At 35.9% G+C, this 24,004-nt stretch overlaps 1 protein-coding gene across 1 annotated transcript in view; it reads right to left on the bottom strand.

Annotated features, from left to right (window-relative positions):
- Positions 1–24,004, bottom strand: part of DIAPH2 (diaphanous related formin 2) — a 221,794-nt gene that overhangs the window by 79,467 nt on the left and 118,323 nt on the right. Inside the window, exon 25 of the mRNA XM_054388824.1 lies at positions 11,230–11,394. Within this exon, the coding sequence (XP_054244799.1) occupies positions 11,230–11,394 (165 nt within the window). The remainder of the gene's footprint in view (positions 1–11,229; positions 11,395–24,004) is intronic.

Below are 24,004 nucleotides of genomic sequence, written 5' to 3'. Positions count from 1 at the left end.
TTGAAGGGGCACATAGCTTGATGTTCTCCCTTGTGTTTATTAGGATTCACTGAAGTAAGGCTCTTGTACTCAAGACTGCCAGTTTATAGCTTGGCTTCCTTAAGAAGCAAATAAAAAATTCATGTATCTCTTGCATTCTGCACATATCTTGGATTTTGACAGACAAACAGATATTCACACATCAACATAGTTGTAAATAGACTCTCAAAGGTAAATTATTAAAAACAAGAAGAAAGAAAACAAACTGTAATGCACAAATCTCCCTGGGTCTTAAAGATGCAGTTGGCTATGAAGCGGTCATGCACCAATAATGAAGGCTGCCTGTGATCCCTCAGGCCTTCCCTAAATTTGCCTTGCAACTGCAAAATATTTGAACTGAAGTTCCAGGGAAGGGGCAGTAAGAAAAAGAAGGGGGGAAAAGTCTTTTTTTTTCAGTCATAACTCATTAGGAACAATGGACTGAGATAAACTGGAAGTTAACCTACAGAAATAAAGAGAGCTAAAATACAGCAGATCAAGCAACCAGTTTATATGTAAACGAAAGAACTTTCCTGAGTATTCCCTGGAGCATAACATATTCAAATGCACTGTTATCCTTATGAAAATAATGGAAAAGAGATGCAATGAGCTGGTATTAAACAGAAGCAGACAAATTGAATTTCCTGATGGATGGCCATGAAACAGTACACAAGATTATGTTTGAGATACTGTCCCATGGTTCATGCATCAGGGTCACCACATGTGACATGAAATGTCTTTAGCATGCCATTACAAATTAAGATGTTTGGCAAGCATAGCTGCTGTTGTACAGTCAGGTAGGGAGAGGATTTTGCTGCTGGCTTACTAGCTGTGTTGGAAAAAAAAAACCAAACAAACCAAAAACAAAACAAAACAAACCCCAAGAACCCCCCCCAACAAAAAAAAACAACCAACCAACCAACCAAAAACAACGAAAAACCCCTCAACAAAAAACAACTTAGAACTGACTAGCAGTGTAAGGTAGAAGAGGTTTTCAGTGTTTACTGAACCAATTTTAAGGCTACCAATGAAAAACTATATTGTATGCCTTAATTACCAAACAGCATATGCTTGATTAGTTACTAAACAGCCCTCAGGTGGCCAGATTTGAGACTGTTTTAACAGCTCCTTTAAATTGATATTTGGCATGCCTTATTCGGATTATTTCTAAAAGAGACAGAGGGATGAAATACACACACACACACAAAATGGTATCATTGTCATTAAAAAACAGGATTAAAAAACAACACAGCAAAATAAACAGCTGTTTTATGTAGAATTTGAGAAGAGAAACTGAGGCACACAGCCTATGAACTTTTGTTGAAAAGTTTCAAAGCTTCTGGCTAGAAATTTTCAAATAATTTTAACAGATAGAGGGTGTGAGAATTACACACAATGCAGTGCATATGGGTACAAAAGCACTGAAATAACAGAATAAAAGATGCCTGGGTTTGAGAGATTTTGCATGCTTCCTTCAAGACAGGGCTGATGGACTAGCAGAAGAAAGCATTTTGGAGGTTGTGGGGCATTACACTCCAAAAAAAAGATAAATGTGAAAAAACTCAACACTGAAGGGATACACCTATTTATCTGCAATTTTTTTCCTGAGGTTTCTTACACCTTCCACTTCATGCTTCATGTTATATTTTGACAGCATAATCCAATTCTATTAGCTTGCTCTGGATTTTCCTAAACGTGATAAGCAAGCAAATATAAACTTAAGGAAGTGAATGAGCTATAATTTACTACAACATCAGCAAACTAATTGAAGATGCAATAATGCAGTGATCAATCTGAAATCACAATTAAGACAAACATGGATTCAAATTATCAAATTACCTTAATACGACATGTGAACAAACAGAATGATGAGGCCAAGACTGTATGAAACACCCTTGCAGACATTCAAGGGAGAAGTCAGATTCTTTCTAACCTATGGCAAACTTTTACAAATACATTGGGTGCAGATGCAAGCATCTGTAGCCTGTAGGCATCTTCTACAGAAGGGTCTCTTTTAGACTTAGAATCTTGCCAAAGAGAGTAATTTAGAGCAGGTAATAAAGCCTACTGGTTTACAATAGGTTTTAACAGCTGGGCTAGATTCATAACCTAAATATTGCAATAGTCAAAGTCCCAAACAATGCTTGGTTTCCAGAGTGCCATGAGGATTCAAAAATCCTCATTTAAATATTATAAACTCCCAAGATAATGCCTGGGAATAACAACATTATTCAGTTGGACTTGCTGCCACCAGCACTAAAAGGATCTGTTTAAAACTATCAAATAGAAAATTCTTAAGAGAAGTTTATAATTCTGCCTCTTTTCAGGAATAGGAAACGTAATTTCATAGTTTCCTCTAAAATACATTTTCCCATATTTCTTCACAAAATATTACTTAATCAAAGGCATTAGTACGATAAAATAAGATAAATATCAACCCCATCTTTGCTGCCTGCTATTTCTACACTTGCCTACCCTTAACTGCAGTTGGAAATGCAGTATACTGGAATTCAGTTTCATTTCTTTTGTTATCATTTCTGTTTACATCTTTTGGATATGTCATCCTATATCATCAATGGAGTAGCTACTTGTCGAGCAGTCCTAACAGCTTGTTAATAAAGTTGATGAGTTACTGCTCCTACGTGAAGCCTTTTGCTTCTAACTCCATTACTTATAAACTTTCCTAGCTGATGTCTAATTCCTGATTTGTTCAATATTATGATTTTTTGAAAACGTATCCCTAGCACCAGCACCAGTAGAATGTAAATACTCAGAAGAGAATTGAGAGAGCTTACAAAGGGTCTTTGTGTGGGTTTTGGGGACAGGAGGGAGGAAAGCCTTGCAATATACTGCCTGTTAATAAGGACAATGTTTCACTTTTGATACTACCTCTTGGGAAATTTCACTGAAGAAAATATTTCTTGCTCATTATTCTTTATTTTTTTCATAGCTTTCTGCTAGCTCGAAACTGTTATCTTTCAGGGTACATTAAAGAATCGCTGCTTTTTAGGCAGAAGGGAGAAACTCTATTCCCAGACAAATAACCAGGGAGAACAATGAATAAATACAACCTTTCCTTTAAACCACTTCTGAATTACCAACTCAATTTATGGATTTAAAGCTGAAAATTTAGCTTGACTATGTATTGCATTTCCTAGTAAATCACACATTTATTATGTATTAAATTATGTGTTGTATATTTATTGATTTATGCTATTGTAGCCAATGACCTGTTCTATTCAAGGGACGTTTCAAAGAAGTCACAGGAAAAATAGACAAAAAAACCCCATCCACAATACATTCCTGAGTTATGGAGCCTGAAATCTACATCGAAGCAAGTTACAAGAAAATAATTACCAAAAAAAAAAAAAAAAAAGTCTTACAGATACATTTATACTCAAAATGCTGAATTCACTGTGGTGAAATTTTTTTCTTATGGAGAAAACCTAAGAAGTGTTTGTTTCCTGTCTGGTACAGGGTATGAATCTTACAAAATCTTGTAAGACCACAGTAGTAGTCACCCAATAAAAAGTGTTTAGTTTACTTATCATTTAATGTCTCTTAACATTCTGGGGAGACTTTCTGGATCTGGTATCACAGGGTTACTCTAAAAGATCCCAGCCACAGAGCAATCATCAGTCTATAGGCAGTGCTGATACAAATGGGCAGGTTTTTTTCACAGTTTTTTTACAAGAACTCATCTCTCATATTGCCACTTGTTGAGCTACTCACATCTGTTTAAATATTTACTTACAGCAAAACACAACTCTTACTAGGTACACTTATAATTTACAGATTTAGTTCCATATTCAAAGAGCATTTACTGAAATGCAAGGGAAGCACATAGAATCATAGAATTGTTAGGGTTGGAAGGGACCTCAAGGATCATCTAGTTCCAACGCCCCTGCCATAAGAAGGGACACCTCCCACTAGATCAGGTTGCTCAGAGCCACATCCAGCCTGGCCTTATAAACCTCCAGGGATGAGGCTTCCACCACCTCCCTGGGCAACCTGTTCCAGTGTCTCATCACCCTCACGGTGAAGAACTCCTACTCATCACTGATAAAACTGTCTACCAAATATTAAAACAAAACAAACAAAAAAAACCCAAACAAAAGAAACAAAAAATGTCATTTCACTGAAGGCAAAAGTTTCTCTGTGTTTCCTAACAACTATGCCTGTTACTGCTTCAAACTGTATGCAACTACTCTTATAGGTATTATTATAACACCGGTTTGTTTAGACTCAGAATTCAACTTTCTACCTGCATCAAAGGAAGAGCCCACAGAGCAAAAAAAAAATGTAAAACATCTAAGAAGTGTATAAGAAAAAAAAAAAGAGTATTTCCCAGCTAATGCTAAAGTGCACATTTCATAGAACTTCCACAAAGCACACAATCTGATTAAAAGGAAGTTTATGTCCATTTCAAAAGTAGGCATGACAGATTTGCTGGATATTTTTAAACACACTAGCACCAACAGAAACCAACATTCAGAAAGTGACAGATTAGAAAATATTTCTGATCATTTGATACAAACTGTGAGATAGCAGGTTAAAGTGAAAAACCAAACAAGAAAAGAACAGACTGGCATCTTGCTTCAAGCAATTGATTAATCATTATTTGATAAGAGCCTGAAACTATATCAAACCAAAAAGTATCAGGTTGCAATTGTCCTCAAGGACAATAGAAATTTGTGGAAAAAAGATTAAATCAATAAAATAAAATAAAAACGGCTTCTGTCTCAAAATAGTCCTAAATATAAAAGGCACATTACTATTCAGCGGATCTACCATCTAATTGCAAAGATAGGAAAAAAAAATCTCCAACAACAAGCCCTTATTGCCACTTTTGATTCAATTTCTCTGTAATTGCCACCTCCAAGAGAAGAATAAATACTTCTTCTTTCTTTCCTTCCCCCCCTCAGCCCCCAGGCTTGATTTTGAATCATGTTCCATTTGCAAAGGAGTCAAGCTGAAGTGCTTTAAGTATTTCTTGCGATATGCCTTGAATACAATGTGGTTACCAAGACACACTTAAGCACAAAATCAAAGTGGTATACATAGGCAGAGGTGACACAAGTACCAGGAAAAATCTAGTTAAAAGCTCACTTCAAATGTTTAAATAGTCTGCCTAATCTAAGGACCAAAAATATAGAAATAAAAAATACTAAGCAAGAAGCAGTACAGCCACAAGGGACAAGATTCCTAACTGTGAGAAGTAGAGGGGTAAAGTGATGTTCTCTCACCACACCCTTAGGTCTAATTATGTTTTCTGCAAAAATGGTTAGAGAAGCCCGGGGATAAAATGGAAATAGATGCAGAATAATAAACAATTTCTCTTTCCTCTATCTCCTCCTATAGATTGGCTCATTATATCGCAGCTCAATGAACCTAAACAGCTCACAAGGAATATTTGGTTGCACGATTGGCCATGGGTGCTGTAAAATTATTTGGCTATTCGTAATCATATGATGGACAGTGTTAATGTGTTACTCAGTGATGTCTCAACTACCCAGTGGGTTTTTTCACTCAGAACATCATTGAGCAACCAAAAAAATACTTATTGTCTCTCACACCAATGTAGACAGATGTTGATAAAAACTAAATACAGAAGATGTATTTGATACAAAAGTGCAAAACTTTGTATCTGGATAGTTCTAAAACATAAACCAATGAACCAACAAAATGCCCACAAAGAATTTCTGGAGTAACTGTCCTGCTGAGAAAAGCAGAGCTTTCCAAGGCAATCTCTATGTCTCATAGAGACACTGAGAAAAGTCAGTTACTGCATCAGCCACACTGCCTACTTATAAATTCTGCTCCTCCTGTTGTTTAGGGATAACAGAATAACAACTTATTTATATGGAAAATTTTCTTGGATAATAACTTTAAAAAAAAACTACTGGACCCAAAGGAATATGACTGCATTGCTGATACTTTTTGATCAGAAAAATGAAGGATGAAAAAACAACATTGACTGTTCCAGAAAAACGTTTTTCTCATATACTCTGCATCTTGTCATTCAGCCTAACAACTTCTGAATGCTTAAACCATGTGGAGGAGCATTTATAGTTCCTATCCAACCTGCAAAAAGCAAGCAATTAGAAAAGACTATGCATGTAATTTTTTTTTTAATTTAAGTAATAAAATAGACATTACTTCCCATTCAATGTCACTTCCTGTAATGATCATCATTCCATCTTTTTAAAATACACTAGCTGAATTGCATGATTCTGCAACAGAAGATATCCTTCTTGTTAGCTGCAGATGAAATACAAAATTGTCCTTACAGAAAACCTACTTAGTATCTCATTTTTACATAGTACAATCAGATGCAGCATCACAGGTTAATTGTAGGGAAATAAAAGTAATAGCTGTTGTACAAAGACAACAGAAGGCAAGTGAAGATTTTCTAAGGGTATATGTTGAATTTTGAGTGCTCATGAAGGCAAATTATCTTGAGCTACACTTACACGTTGTAGTTTCAACTAAAACACAATGTGTATGTTAAGCATTCCTTGTTCATAACTGGCTTTCAACAGAAACCTTCCCAAAGCACAAGAATCACCCATCCTCAGGGCATAAGGCAGGGGCCAGCTTGGTCGAAGAAGGCACTTCTGAGGAAGCTCTAACATGAAACAGAAACAACAGAAACACAGTAGACTGGAAGGATGGCTACAGTATGCAGGAGGAATACTGCCCAGGAAGGGAAGTGACTAAGTCAAACCTCAGATGAAGAAAAAAACAACAAGGAATGCAAAAAGCAAAGAAAGAGGCTTTTACAGCTACAAGGATAGACAAAGATGAAGGAAAATGCAGGTGTGTAGCTAAATGAAGCATGGAACATAACATCAAACAAGAGGTTGAGGTACTCTGGGCTGCCATCATCTCAACTTTTGCCATCATTGTTTTAGAAGCAGTTCAGGCAACACAATGATGGCATTTTAAGGCCTCTATTTCACCAAAAAGCTGTGAGACCCAAGGGTGATGTCCAATGCCTGCAAAAGGCAAATAATATGGCTCATTTCCAAAAGACTAAGGGAAAGATTGGTGAACTACAAACTAGTCACCCACTGCTTCTGTTTCTAGGAAGCTCACAGGGCAATTCCTTCTGAAGTTCATTTCTAGGTACATGAAGGACAAGAAGGTGACTGAAAACAGCCACATGAAATTTACCAAGGGGAAAGTGTACCTACCTAACCTGACTGCCCTCCCCGTGGAGAAGACTGGCTCTGTGGATGAGCAGAAGGCAGTGGATGTTGTACACTCTGGCTTTGGCACAACATAACTGCCTCCCACAGTCATGGCACGTTCATTCATGGAGATAGTCAAAACTCAATTGGACAAGGTCCCACGCAGCTTAAGCTAACTTCTACAAAAGACCTGCTTTAAACAGGATGACCAACTCAGTGAGCCACTGAGCATCCCACTCCAACCTAAATTACCTTACAATTCTTTGTTTTTATTATAAATGTTCACATCAAAAATGTTAGCAACAAAACCAGTTCAGAAGAACTTCTGACCTTCTAAGTTAAAATTGCTGTTAGCAGAAGAAAAAAGCTGTATCAGTAGGCAGCCACTAGCAATACCAGGTGAATGACAAATAGGAAAAAACAAGACATCAATATTTCAAAAATACTTGGAATTATACTTCAGTCATTTACCAAAGCACTAAAAAAAAAGCTAATAGGACCACTTAGGGAAAGCAGGCAGGCATTACAGCAGTCTGAACTGGAGTAATTTAATAAATGAGCATGCTCTAGGGAATACTTGGAGATTCTGTCTATCTGCAGCTTTTCTGAACACTTCTGAATTCCTATCAGTAGCTACGACTTTTTAATAGTAAATTCCACATATTAAATGAGTTTCAATGTCTTTTTCCTTCCAGAAAACTGCTCACAAGCATCAAAATGTTGCAGAAAAAATCTTGATTCTTTTTAGTAATTTTTCCTTGGGAAAAAAAAAAAAAATACTGTACTGCGAACTTGCAACACTTGCCCTAGGCCTTCCTCAAGCATTTTGAAAAAACTAAATCCCTAAACAAGAATCTTTATGCCACTAAAGCCTGCAAGATTCTACTCTAGAGGATAAAGTAAGTCAGGAAACTCTCCAAAGGCCTCATTACAATTACTCCTCCTACCGCTGTAGATATCTGAACAAGTACAAAAAATGCCAAGGAAAATTAAGTGTCGTCTTAAGGTACAGAAGCCTCAGATTTCACATTTTCATATTGAAGTACTACTATTTAAATTAGCCAGCATCACACATAATGTCCATTTCCTTATTTAATAAATTCTTTTCAAGGAGAAGGTTTAAATGCTAAAAGAATGGATAAAAATTTGAGAGACCATAGCATCGGATGGATGTAATTCACTATTTAGACCAATATGTAGCATTAGAACACTATCTAAGCAAACTATTTTGGGAACTTTCTAAAATAATAAAGCAAGAAATAAGCCCTGCTTGCCTCAGAAAGACTATTTGTGGTAAGCCTTTCCTATCTGGAAAGCAAGTTTAATACAGCAAAACAGAATACAGAAACTGACAGCTCTGTTTTGATAAACTAGATTAATTTACAGAGCCATAGTCTTTGGGATAATTTTCCACCCTAGAAAAGCATTTTATTGCAGTTTGTTTTGATTTGGCTTATTTGCTTGTAAATGTCATACCAATATCCTAAGAACTGAACATACACAGGTTTGTAGGAATCCAAAAGCAAAAAGGACCCCAGCCCCTGAAACACCTGGTGGATTGTGACCTTTGCTAGTAGAATTAACAGAAAATTGCATCTGTAATGACTTCCCCTTAACACAGAAGACACTTGATGTTAATCAAGCAGTAAGACAATTCTGTCTTGTAATGCATTGATTTGTTGAGTACACTCAAATTTGCACCTCAAGATGAATAGTTTGGATGAGATATTATCAGAACAACTTCACACCAAGGACTAGAAATAAGCGTGGGGTTATTGTGATGCACAGTAACAAGGAAATGACCACTAGTTCAAAACCACATAGTGCCTACCAGAAGGCCTTACTCTAGATTTTGTCCACAACTCCTCCTTGTACAAAAAATTTTAAAAGGAAGAAACCCTGTTATAATCAATTTATTATATAAATTAAATAGAAAAGACAGATTACACTCAATAAAAGCAGAGTAGTTCGAATCTGCTGAAAATACAGAAAACCTATTTGCTCAAAATCAGATCCAGCAGAAAAAAAAAAGGATTCAACTACAGAGGGTGTTTTCCTTGTGCCACTTTCACAAGAGACTCCTTTGTGTTAAAAAAAAAAAACAAACAAAACAACAAAACCAGTAACAAAGCAAAACTGCTGTTTGCTTTGAGTACTGTCTAGTACTCAGAAGACCACAGGTATTTAAAGAGCAAAGCAAAGACGACTCTGGTAAATAAATCCCAGAAAACATTTCTCAGTATAAATGACTAAGGCAGTCTATATAATTTAAACCACTGTTCCATGCCCACAGAGAAGTATTTGCAGGATTACAATGCACACACACATACAGAGCATTAACTAGAGGATTATGTATACAATCACAGAATGGCTTAAGTTGGAAGGGACCTCAGAAATCATCTACTCCAACTTCTCCATCACAGGCATAGATGCCTCTCAACTAGACTCAGCTTCTAAGGCATCATCTAACTCAGCCTTGAACATCCCCAAAGAGGAAGCATCCACAACCTCCCTGGGCAACCTATTCCATGGTCTCACCACCCTCTGGAATACATGGAAGTAGTTTGCACAAGCAATCTAAATACCTTCATTACTGTGATTGTTATAGCTATTTCAGTGCTTAAAAATACAAGTTGCAACTGTTTTCATCTTTGACATCTTCCTAAAATAGTGAGAATTTGATATCTGGAACTTAGCATTTCCTGTCACACCAAAATAATACAGGACTATCATATAAATATGCTCCCTGGAAAATAAATTATAAACACTGAAGAGCAACAGGCCATGAACCAGATCCTTAGGAAGTCAAAAAGAAAGAAAAAAAAGTACTTTCACTCTAATATATCTTCTACAAAAAAAATTGCCCACTAGGCTCCTATCACCTTCTTAGCAGTTTAAATACATACTTGAGGACAGATTTTCATCAAAATATTGGGACACCATCGAGTCTGAAATCTGTTTCAAGTAGTTACAACCAAGTAGCTGTCCAAATTCAATGCACATGCAAGCCTTATAGTTATGAAAAAGTAAATGCACTGAAATACTTCCCAGCAACTATTCCTGTTCTTGACAAGTCTTCATGCAGATGTGTTGTTATATTTAGTAATTATCAAGGAATTGGTGATGGAAAAAAAAAAATCCCCCACAACTATTTTAGCCAATTTAAAATCAACAGTTCAGATATATTGCAGTACAAGTTTTCTAATAAAGTAAACTTGGCAGGAAAATTATGTTTTTAATTACTTATTCCTCCATCACACTGAAACTGAAAGTCCTTCTTGATTATATGATAAATTAAACCAGTTACTGGCAACAGACAGATCAGTGAGCCACAGCTGTATGTATGGTAAATGGTGGTATTTCCAAGTGATGTTAACATTCTCTAGAGACACAATGTGACATTCCAAGCATCTGCTTTCCCTGTACACTTCCTATGGTGCAGCTAATTATATGGCTTGCAGACAGCCACTGGGAAACTGACTTTAAAGCCATTTAAAAACTTAGCTGTTTAAAATTAAATTCTTAAATTCCTTCATAAAAGAGCCATACTGAGACATCAACCACTCTGGATGAGTGGAAATACCAATATAAACATCTAAGTGAACTTCCTAAGTTCCGTCAGCTATACAGTGCTCATCTTGAAAGTCTCATCCTTAGCATCAGAGCATCATTAAGAAGTCAGCCAGATTGTAACATAACTGGAACATAGACACATCTGTGTTTTCCAGTATCACGCCTATTTGCTGTGTGTTGACCAGCAGGCAAGGTTTTCAATGAAGAGAAATATTTTCTCATTATCCATATCTCTCAATTTCATTGACAGTGGAGTTGGCAAGTAAAACACTGGAGATTGATAGCCAAGTTTGACCAAAATCTAAGTAATTCTGGAAACATTCATCCAATTTCCTGACGCAGAACAAAACATAAAAGTTAACCCGAGAAATATGGATAAGAGGAAAGAATTGAAATTGGGAGAAAAAAGATAAAATAATAGGTACAATATTTTGCGTATACTCACCAAAAATAGAGTTCTGAAGTTGCTGAGATCACCAAAGAATTCTTCTATGCTTATTACTTTGGGATCAAAGGTGTAGTATTCTCCCAAGTTTTCATACAATTTAGTCATGTTGTTGTGCATGTTGGACAACTTTTCATACTGCTCACGGGCACTCTCAGCAAAGCTGTAAGGTTTTGTTAAGGAAAACGATTCAAATGCAATCCAATCTAGCAGTAAAACAAAATGAAACTCAGTACAGAGGTTACAACTGGACAGTCTGCTGGTGCTGTTTTGCCTTCAAATATGAGACTTTTATGCATTCAAGTTTACATGTCTACAAATTCCTATCAACATAAAACGGTGGCACAATCCTCCATTAAATGATCCCTTTCCAATGTAAAGACCAGTGATTAATGGACTGCACAACCACCTCATATCACTTCCAAATACTCTGCACATTTTTCCTCTGGTAAGTGATTAATTTCATAAAATACATTCTACATAAACACATACTGAAAATTAGTTTGCTGTCAAAATCTATGAAGTCCCATTCTGCTCAAGTGATGTCAAGTCCCCTGCATTATGAACATGAATTTTATACATAAAGTTTACATATTGCTTAACTACAGATGACAAAAATATAGTATGGCAACCACTTTTCTTTGGCTTTTATTACAGATGTGTTCATTGTAGATTCTTTAAAGGTTAGCCATACAGCTTCCTGTACATGGTACACTTATTTGGGGCATGTTCTCAACTATGTAATTTCAAAGAATTTATAAAAATGGAATATTCACTCACCTGCCCCAGTTAACTGACAAACAGCTTTGAAAAATGATTAGTAATAGAAACACCACAGAACAACAGAAGGTTTTATTTCCATTAGGAAGCATTGAAGTCTAGAAACTCAGATTGACTTCCATGCTAGCAGTCATCATTAAAAGCCTGGTATAACGCTTTTCAACAGAAAAATATGACACTTTTCCCCCCATATGAAAAAAAATATTTTTAGAATAATTCATTTGCAAAGTGAGGAAGGGCACAGGCTACTAAAGGAAATATTAGCTTGCCTTGAAGCTTTCATATCCACAAAGATGCAAAGTCACAAATCACTGTAAAAAAATCCAGCTAGTAGATGATAGAACTAGTTCTGCAGATACTGAACTGCAGCTGATAAAAGTGTTGTGCTGTACATATCAAAACCCAAGAACAAAAGACACGAGTTATTCCCTGAACTACAAAAATCACACAACCTGGCTCCCTGTGGCTTTTACTTGTAAAGACTTTCTTCCATGTGGATTCTAATTCTTAATACAGCAGAGCTCATGCTCCAACATTTCCTCATGCTTGAGACAACACCTACCATTGCATTTCTAATGACTCAATAGCTTTGAGATCACACCTCTCCACAAAACAAAAAAACTAGTTAGGGAAAAGAGTCATTCAAAGAAATCATATAAAATATTTATTTTTGTGATTTGGGTAAATCCAAAAATGATTCTTCAGAAAACAGTCAAACTGCAGAATAAAGAAACAAAATTCAGGTAGATATCTGTTCAAACATTTCCACGTGTCTGGATACTGTTGAGTACTTAAAAAGCTGTCACTTCACAAGCTACATGCCAATCATAACAAAGGTGAAAATATCCCCCACTGGAAGGAGGCCTAATATTATATCTAGACTTTTCTGCTCCAACTAATGGGAGAGTACATAAAGAGCCATTTACAAATTGGTTCTTAAAACTGTGATTGAAAACTTCATATAAAATAAATTTTCTCCTAAGAAGCTTGTTATCCAAGTAATCCTCTCTTCATTAATGTCTCAGTAGCATTAAAGGAAAGCTATACTCTTGTTAGCTGAAGAGTGTTCACTTAGAATGGTAAAAAGTATGACCCAACAATCTGATGGATTTTAAATATAAATATCAAGATTTTGAAACAGCAATATATACCTATCTAGTTTATACCACTGCAAACATAGTGGTAATACTTGTATTTCCAGTTTACTGAAATGAAGTTTAACCTGCTTGGTTAGAATTTCAAGCTTGAACTGTTGAATCGTTCATCTTAATACAAGACAGATTTGGCATAGTTCAGTCTTCAATGACATTTAACTATATAAAAGGAAATGAAAGTTTAATGGAAAGAATACATTAAATAGGTAATAATGGCACATTACTGAATTACTGAGCACAGTCCAGAAGTTTTAGAAAAACATGAATTGCCTTAGAATCAGCAGACGACCGTCATTCACAACTCATCAGAAACACTAGAAAAAAGAAATATGAAGGTATATAATTATACAAGTTGTACCTGTGGTTCCTTTAAAAACAACCACATATAAACTAAAGCCAAATTAATACACTAAAAGTGATTGAAAAGTCTGAAAAGAAAAAAAAAAATGAATACTCCAGATTTGAAATTAATTATTTGAGAAAAAGCTCTCAAGAGTTAGGTTGTACCTTCAACATGAAAAATAACAACAGTAAGTGTTAAACAAACAAAAATTTCCCAATACTACTACTGAAACAGGAAGATATTTTAAAGTAACACTGTAGAAATAATTTCAACATTATTATTTTTTATCTAATAAGCACCAAATCGCAAATAAAAAATACCATTAACTGATGGCTTGTAAGATAAAAGTATGTCAGTAAGACAGATGAATATGATGAGCAATGAGAGAGTAGAGGGTTTTAACTGTACTTAATTTTGAAGAAAACAAGTCAGTGCTGTAGAGACAATAGTTTCCAGTCATATACCATGTCATATTTAAAAAGTTACTTTGTCACACTCCATATACTTCACACAATCTTCATCCTTATAAAATATTAGTAACTTGAAATATCACCTGGAAACATACTACTTCAAGTCATTGCAAAGACTTAGTCAACAGAGTAATTTCAGGGAAGGAAAACCATACTCACCTACAGTATTTCCTGAAACATTATCAATTATGTAAGCTATGAAAACTTTGCATAATAGAAATACTTAATTACAACAGTTTTCATTAATGCAGATTGACGCTTTAATAAGGTGTTCATTTAGACCTGTAAACAAGGCTACATTTCTTACCATTCTGAACCAAAACCAAACTCACAGATCTATCCAGGCCATCCAGTGTAAAGATGTTTGCTCAATGAAGAGAAATTATTTAGAAGCTTGTTTTTCCATCATAACCAGAAAAAGAATTCTAAGCCAAGACAACCAAAAAACAAAACAAAAAAAAAAAAAAAAAAAGATGACGACTCCCAGGTCCCAGATGGAAACATTATTCCATCTTCAGTACTGTCCTGGTTTCATCTGGGAGAGCCTTAATTCTCCTCCTAGTAGCTGGCAGAGCACTGCATTTAGGATTTAGTGGGAGAATCACATCACACTACAGTTTCAGCAGTGCTTATGCTAAGTCAAGGACTTTTCAGCTTCTCACACAGCCCTGCCAACAGAGGCCAAGGGTACACAAGGAGCTGGGAGGGGACACTGCAAGGACAAATGATCCAAATAAGTCAAAGGAATATTCCTTACCACTTGATGTCATATCCAGTATATAAGCTAAGGGGAGTTGGCTGGGGGACACTGCAGCTTGAGGACTGGCTGGGCATCGGTCAGTGAATGCTTAACTTTTGCTGCCAAATTGCAGTTTTCTACTAATTAATTCTACTTCTTTCTGTCTCTTCTACTGTTAAAAGAGAGGCTTGGAAACCTCATTGGAGGCTATTTCTCCCTTTTTCTTCCCCCCCCCCCCTTTTTTTTTTTAAAGGATTCTACTTATGTGTTTGCATTACAGCTGCCAAGTTAAACTTCCATCCTGTTCTATGGTTTGCTTGACAATGACCACCCCCAGGAAAGAAAGAAAAACGTTTATATAACCAGAGGGATAGATTTTTGCAGTGAAAATACTAAGCACAGTGTCAGTATCACAATAGGTAAATATTACTATGGCTGTAGAAAGCCAGCTGTAACAACTGAAAATATTTTTTCTGTAAGCAAATCAATGATTTTTTACACTGAAATATGACCAGATGATTACAGTTGGCATTTTGGGGCAATGCCTAAATTAATTAACTTAATTAAGCAAGCAGTGGATACAAATGTTATCATGATGCTATGCTACTGCATTATGTCAGAGATAAAGAATCACTGGTTGCCATTAATAATAAATTCAAATTCTTTACATCAATATCAGGACCACTACCATGCTACTTCTATGGTTTCTGCTGGTTCCTTCCACAAAAACAGATGAGAATAAGATATAATAAGAATAAGAATAAGAGAAATCAAGGTTGAAGACCTTAAATCAGGTGGTGGGAAAGTCATCACTTCTACCATATCTGCTTGGAAGAATTTCACATCAATTTATGAATAACAGTTAATAAAATACCTGAACACACAAAAACTCACTTGCCAAATGGCAACACCTACTACTGTCAGCATTCAGAAAGAAAATGAAAGCTTGGCATTCATCATCAACAACACACCACAGTAAAAACCCAAACTATTCATAATTTACCTATAATGACAGAATTTGCACTGGTGTTCCAGCAGTTAAGGAAGCCCCATTGCAGGGCATATAGCCATTATAAAAATGGAATTTAAGAGATGTACACCAAAGGTCTTAAAACAAACCAAACAGATCACAGAGTTGATGACTGCGATACCTCCCGAAGAAAGAATCCACTGAGAACAAAAAGGAGATTCCTGCCAGAAACTTCTTCACACTTTTCAAAAACATTTCAAAGACTCAACAGAAGTTTTTTGACATGTCCTTCCAGCTACTGCTTACAGGAAGCTGAAAATATGTGAAAGGAGCGTTCCATTTGGAGAGTTTTTCATGTAATTCTTGATTTTCAAAAGTTCATGCTGACATTAAAAAAAAAAATTCATTTAAGAAAGAGGCAGCTGGCATTATGCTACAGATGGATTAACTCCTACTAGAGAGAAAAAAATACAAGGGCTAAAGAAAATAAAGGCCCACTGGGACTAGAGATGGAAGATGTTCTCATTTACAAATACACACAGTCCAAAGTAAAAGAATCAATATGTTTAGTATAGCACTAAAATGAGATTTTAAAAAAAAAAAAATAGCCCAGCACTTCCAAGGAGTCCAGAAAGCAAAGCCACCTAATAAATTAGTTTAAATATCTGATCTACTTATTCTTCAGATACCTTTGGTTTTACTAAACGTCTCAAGATTTTGTATTCTACTATATTACAGACGCAAACTGTCCTCAAAAGATAGCACAGCACCATTACAAAAAAACCCAGAAACATGGTTTCATTACAAATCTTTGTATGATTTCCTTTAAATTTGTCTGCTACAGGCTTTTTCGGTGCATTTTTAACTGTTTGCATCTTCAGTAAATTTTACATGACATGCTGATTTTAGATAAAAATTAATCATAATTTGTAATCCATTTATTATTTCCAATTTATGAAAAATATGTGGTGGGTTTTTTTTTTTTTAGCTTTAAATTGCAGACTGGCAAATCTGTGCTGAACAGTGCAAACAATGTCCATGAACTGTAACATTATGCAACAATAAAACTCAAGCCTTCGTAATCCTAAACAATACAAGAATGAAAATATATATGTCAATGTGTATTCTTTCATACTTTAGTAATTTTACAATTTGAAATAATTTATTATTCTGTTAGCTACTCCAGAGTCATTTACTGTCCTGAAATTGACAATTTCCATCAGAATGTTCTGTCTCAGATAATACAGTTTAATTAAAACTGGCTTATTAAAATGTCCATGACAAATTATGTTTGAATGTTTCTCTTCTGTCCTGAGCAAATCTATGGAATTAATGTCAGCACTTGGAGCAGGAGGAAATGCAGCCACATATCATAATGAAATTTTATTATTCTGAAGACACACATAGCCAGTGCAACTCTTTAAAGGGACAGATACATCTGGAATATCTGCAGCAACTACAAGACCAATAGCTGCTGCTTTGGTTAAAACTACAACTTAGTTATTAATCACAGTAAGTAAATTTTAACAGTATAAACCCAATCCATTATCTTTACTATGTTTATTTAGCTTTACTTCTGTTAACTGCAAGTCAGCTCAATCCATATCACATTACTGCAGATGCCATGAGAAAACTGAAGGAAAAAAGCTGCCTATTCAAAAAGCTTGAAAGTAAAGCTGTTGGAGCCTGCTATGACATAGTTGGAGGAGAATTAATAAGGCAGAAAGAATTACGTAAATAATCACACAACATCTGATTCTGATTTGTATGCCTCTATGATGTACATACAGATAAAACATACAAGACAAGGATTATAAAATGTGTGGCACCACTCACCACAGATCTTTCATTCTACTAGTATCAATGTGAGGATCACCAGATCTGCTCACAAATTAACATTCATAGGTAAGACATGACATCCTCAGCAGCAAGAAATGGCCAACGAAACTCTGCTTCCACAGTGGGGTCTGCATTTAGACCCAAAGGTACTTTAAAGGAAATTCACAGCCCAATACATATTTGATATTCTGTATTTCTGAGTCTGAATGAAGTGTTGAGTAATGGCTGAACTGAGCTTAAATGCGTGACATACCACTAGAAGAGGTTATTGAGAGAGTTTATGGCATTTTGGACATACCCAAAAGCCATCGGGACATGGTTCCACAAAACTGCTCTAGATGGCTCTACGTAAGTACAAGAGTTGGACAAGACAACTGCCAGAAGTCATCAACCGTCCTGTGATTCTGGAAAACCCAAATAAACAAGACTTTGGTTACTCTGACTATACATAAATTCAACTTCTTTTCTTCTAAGCTGGATATATAATGCAACTCCATTCCATTAAAAAAAAAAAGAATCTCAGAGTTATGAGTTTTAAACACTATTCTTTTATCAGATACTGCTTTTCCCACTCCAAACAAGCCAAAATTAAATCAGATTATGAGAAGTGCTCAAGAGAAACATGAAATACTAAGAGCAAGCCAGTTGTCAGAATCCTCATTATGAACTATAACACCCAAAGTTATAAAATGTCCAAATTATAAAAAAAGACTGAAATGCATGATTCCAATTTGTTTGTGAAAATAATGTAACCCTTGGTATGACCACCTGAAAGTAAAACCCTAAGTAGACTACACTGCTCAAAAGAGCAAAAGCCTATTGTTCCCCCAATTACCCACTACTAAGATTAAGGAAATACACTTCAACAAGAACAAAAATATTTTATAATTATTTCCAAACACTAAGTGTGAAAATCTACATAAAAAACCTTCAACCACACCAATTGCATTCTGTCATTTCTAAACCTTTGCATACCATTTCAGAGCCAGATTCTGGAGCAAGAAACTGTAAAACTAGGCTAAAAAACATGTTTTATACAGCTAGAAGAGAAAGTTTGATTCAGTGGCATCTTCATCTTTAATGAAGAGTGTATCAGTGCTCTTAGTTTCTAATCTCCAAGCTCATTCATAATAGAGCATTGTTTGAATTGAACTGGAGAAACATAAACAGAATTTATTAGCTGAAGACTGAAATTCAGCTTTAATAACAGAAAGTCATTTACTCTGATAGCTTTATTTTCACCTGCTATCAATATGTAAACAGATGCTAACAATTTTATCATCTACACTACATACATAATGTATCTCTGTGACTACACCAAAAAAAAAAAAAAACAAGACTTCTGGAGCATACACAGATAATTATGAATCACAATTATATACCTAATCCTTTCTTCCTGTTGAAAGACTCTGCAATAAATAAATAAATAAATAAATGCAAAAATCTTCCTTGCAATACACTTCCTTTACCCTAATGAGGGCCCAAAGAGACCAAAACCTACAGGAGCCTTGTTTTATCTGTTTACACAAAATCATGTCCTTCTGAAGAGCTTAAAGATTCACTAATAAAATACCCATAAAAAGCTCACTGTGAGAATTTCTTTTCTCATTACAAAGTAAATTACCTCATTATTCAGTGTTTGACAGAATAACCCAGAAAAATCCCCACAAAAGAACAGTTGCTTCTCAAACAGCAAAGGGGTCTATTACAAGTCATTAACTATCAGAATTATTGAATGTAACTGCACTCATCATGTACCAGATACTACTTCAGCGTTTCTGTTCATGAAAATGAGGTATAGAAAGGTCAAAACCATCTGATAACAATGCTAGCTGTGACCTGCTCTTTCTCTCTAAAATGCAGAAGCATGCTTAAAATCACGTTAATTGAGATGAGGTTTGCTGACTTGTCCCTAAATGGCCACCGTGATAAATACTTGGAAAATCCTTACTCCTCACTCTAAGCAATCATATCACTTCCTAATTTTCATGCAATCAAACTTCTCAGGAATGAAAAGACTCTTCCCATTGATTCCACACACACCACTTTGCCATACACAAAAGAAAGCTTATGTCAACACAATTTCAATACTGCCTTTTTTATTTACACTTCTGTTAATCAGGACATGAACATCAGTGCTCATTTCTCCGAAAGTCCCATAGGAACTCTCTAGACAGAAACTGATAAACAAGGGCCTATTTTATAAAACATTCAGTTCAAGGAACAAAGCTCCACAGGCTGTTTCCTAAATTGGCTTATATTGGAAAAGCCTGCTCACAGATTCTCAATGCCGATTTTGGTATTTCCTGTGACAGCGCAAAGAAGAAAATTTAAAAGCAAGTAAGAGCACTTAGCTCCTCAAAAGGAACACATAAAAAGCAGCATCTTTAAAGCCACAGGCCAGAGAGAAGGGAAGATCTTGTCTATCTTAAATAAAAACACTTAAAAGAAATTGAAAAACTCCAAAAATATAGCTAGGTAGTAAATTAAATTAAATTAAAACCACATCAGAGAAAAAGACAGTTGACAACCTCAGAAGTTAAGGGGTTTTTTTTTCCCTGTAATTGTAACACAGAAATAAATCCCAAAGTCCATATTCCCATTTCTAACAGAAGACAGAAAGATCAAAACAATTTCTAAAAGCTCTAGAACTCCTGAAAGCTAAACAAACCTTTCATCCTGACAAAAACAAAGCTTTATTTCCACTGATGAAATCACCAGAATTTTGAAACTGCTTTTGAGAAAACATGCTGAGAGGAACTAAATTTACTGACACTGCCTGACAGGTGAAAAACATCCTTTTAAGAGACTGGCAAAACGCCATTCACGAATGAAAGAGGTGGACTGTTTAGCTTCATTTGTTCTGAAATGGAAGTTGTGAGAGCTGTTAAAAATAAGGAAAAAAGATGATACCAGCTGAGGAATGAATTAGCTAAATACAGGTATAGCTATAACTTCACAGCCAGCAGCTATCGCTATGTGTTTTATGATCTTCCCCTGCAGTTCTTAAGCATTTTTAGACCAACAGCATGTGCTTTGATGGAATGATGGCATGATGAGGAGATAACTGAGGGATACTACTAGATGACAGGTCATAGAAAGGCTAGAAGAGTCTTACAAAATCACAGAAGTCGGTAAAGAGCTTTCCATTCTTCCAGCTTTGCAATGCTTCACATCTTATTTTCACAGATTCATTTAGGTTTGAAGAGATCTTGAAGATCATTAACTCCAACCATTAAACCAGCACTTCCATGTCACCACTATACCATGTCTTCCAACATCACATCCACATGGATTTTAAATCCCTCCAGGGATGGTAACTCCACCACCTCCCTAGACAGCCTGTTCCAGGGCTTGGCAACCCTTTCTGTGAAGACATTTCTTCTAAACCTCCCTTACTACAACTTGAGGCCACTTCCTCTTGTCCTACCATTTGTGACTTTGGAGAACACACCAACACCCACCTACTTACAACCTCCTTTCAGGTAGTTGTAGAGAGTGACAAGGTCTCCTAAACCTCCAAGCAAATAAAGTCTCCCAAGCACCCTTTGCTCCATACTACAACTCCAGTTCCCTCAGCTGCTCCCCGTAAGACTTCTCCAGACCCATCACCAGCTTTGTTGCCTTTCTCTTGACCCACTCCAGCATCTCGATGTCATTCATGTAGTGAGGGACCAAAAACTGAACCCAATACCCAAGATGCAGGTTCACTAGAGACACATACAGGGGAACAAACACGTCTCTAGTCCTGCTGACCACACTATTTCTGACACAGGCCAGGATGCTGTTAGCCTTCTTGGCCACCTGGACACACACTGACCCATCTTCAGCCAACAATACCATCAGTTCTTCCGCCATGAGGTAGCTTTCAAGCCACACTTTTCTAAGCCTGTAGCATGGTATGGGGTTGTTATGACCCAACCCAGCACCTGACCTTGTTAAACCTCATATAACTGACCTCATCCAGATCACTGATACGATATGAAGATATGAAAGAGAACTGGCCCTAGCACTGAGCCCTGGAGAATACCACTAGTGACAAGCCATCAACTGTATTCAACTCTGTCTGTTTACCACCACACTTTGGGCCTGACCATCCAGATTTTTATCCAGTGAAGCATCCACCCATCCAACTTACATGCAGCCAGTTTCTCCAGAAGCATGCTGTGGACAGCAGTCCCAAAAGTTTTAATGAAGTCCAGACAGCAACATTCACAGCCTCTCTGTCATCCACTAAATGAGTCACCTTGTCATAGGAGATCAGGTTAGAGAAGCAGGAACTGCCTTTCATAAACAAATGCTGTCTGGCTTTTGCTATACTTGTCCCAAATTCATAGCTCTGTGCTCATACCCTTCAAAGTCATGAATCCAAGTTTTGTTTGGAATCCCACACTACGAAAACTGAAAAGTAATCACTTTCTACATACTTTCTGCAGCTGTTTTCCCAGCACCTTTTGCAACAGAAATAATCTAGTTCTTAGTTGTCATGTGTGACATTTTGGTTTATGAAAAATATTTGATACAATATGAAGACTGGTATTTGTAGCTTTTTCAAACTCAAATCTCCCTCAGCTTTTGTGGTGGCAAACAATTAATTATAATCACTATTCATGCATTAATTAGGAAGAAACACAGAAGACATGATAGTCAAGAATATATCAAACAGAAAATGTTACACGAGTAATGGGTTTCTAGCATATCTTCCCTGGAGAACAATTAGATAAAAATATGTTTAGATGAATAAAAACAAGAAAACAACAAAAATACAGCTAGTACAAACAAAATGATTCTGAAAAATTTGTTTTGCATATTATATTCAAATTAATTAAATGTGACTGTTTCAAATCACACAAAAGCATTGACAAAAAAATCTTCTAACAACAACTGAAAAAAAAAATTGTGGACACCTATTTTAGCAAAGCCACGGTAAGGTAGCCACTCCTAGAAATATTATATTAGCTTTGGAACACACAATGAGAAGCCTTAAACAGTAATTACAGCTTTGAGTGCCCTAAATCTTTCAGAGAAAATGAAACCACCTTCACTTTCTCTTTGATCATGCAGTTTTTTCCTCACTTCACCTGGATTTAATGAAGGGAGGTACCTTTGAGCTGTCAACTGTACCCTATTTTAACAACCCCACATCAGTAGATCTGATGGTTACTTCATCTAGATAAACTTATTTGGTAAGGTATGGGGAAGGAAAAGAGAAATGATTTCTTGTATTTCTAGGCTTTTTTTAATGCAGCAATGTCAGATGTCCTCATTGTTTTGTTTTTAGAAACCTGAAAAAAAAAAATCAGACCATATAATATTTCAGGAACCTAGATGTTCAAAATGAAGGAAGAAAAGGGAGTGATAATATGTGAGCTGATTAAAAAAAAAAAAAGTATAGAATACATTTATCCAAACTGAGATTTGTTTTGTGCAAACCACCATTGTTGTGAACTCTTCACAGATTCAAGCACAGGAGAAAGCAAGACTGAAGGACTACAATCTAGAAGTGAGAGTCTGTTATGCATCCAAACAGTACTTTGAATGCCAGCTGCATACTTAAAAACCACACATCAGATATGATTTGAGTAAAATGGTGATCTCTTTTCTCTCCAAATAGGGTTACATATTTTTAGTATTAATAATTTTGTTAGAAAATCTCTATGGTATGCACACAAATAGACTTGTCCCAACTGACTGGGATTAAACCTAAGAAAAGCCAAGAAAGTGAAGTGATCCCTCAAATTCCTCTACCAGCCAACACACAGTTAAAGCTATTTCTTAAATAACTGTTCTGGTCAGACAGGCAAGCAAAAAACATAATGACAGGGCAATGAAGATGGGAAACGAAAGTTTCCTATACTCAGACATACTACTTCAAGGAAACCCCCCCAAACAAGGACACTTTCTCAAGAATACCCTTCCCCTCCCAAAAGCTTTCTTCTCTTTCTCTTTGGGGACTGGAGAAGAGTAGAAGGCAAAAAAGCAGTTCCACCAAACTATTTGATAAAGCAATGTCTTGTGACAGTTTGATTTTGGCATCTAATGCTGTAGCTCCAGGGATTTTCACAGTGTCCACTGCCCCTTTAATTTCAGGTTTTAAAATAAGCATAAAGCAATTAGAAAATGGATCAGTAATAAATTATCATTCTAGTAGAGCACAATTCTTTATGAAAATATCTTTCAGTGATTTGGACATCTTGGTTTAATATAAATTTAAGGATGAAAGCAGAGTTTTCCTTTGGCAATTACTCACAATCAAGAAGCCTTTAGACTTCCATGTATTTAAGTAGATTTTTGTTCACAGAATTTTATTCTTCAGAATCTCTCAGGCTTTTCCTCCTATATAATTTTTCATGTGTCTCTGTAGATTACGGTAAAAAAAAAATTCTCTCACTAGTTAGTCACCATTAGACTAAAAATGCATTTCAGCAATCTTTTTATACTTCTCTTGTAGAAAATCCTCTCTCCATTTTACTCAGTATC

The sequence above is a fragment of the Indicator indicator genome, chromosome 17, assembly GCF_027791375.1.
Source record: "Indicator indicator isolate 239-I01 chromosome 17, UM_Iind_1.1, whole genome shotgun sequence".
Taxonomy (NCBI): Eukaryota; Metazoa; Chordata; class Aves; order Piciformes; family Indicatoridae; genus Indicator; species Indicator indicator.
Note: the sequence above shows the minus strand (reverse complement) of the source record. Positions and strands in the feature narration are given on the sequence as shown.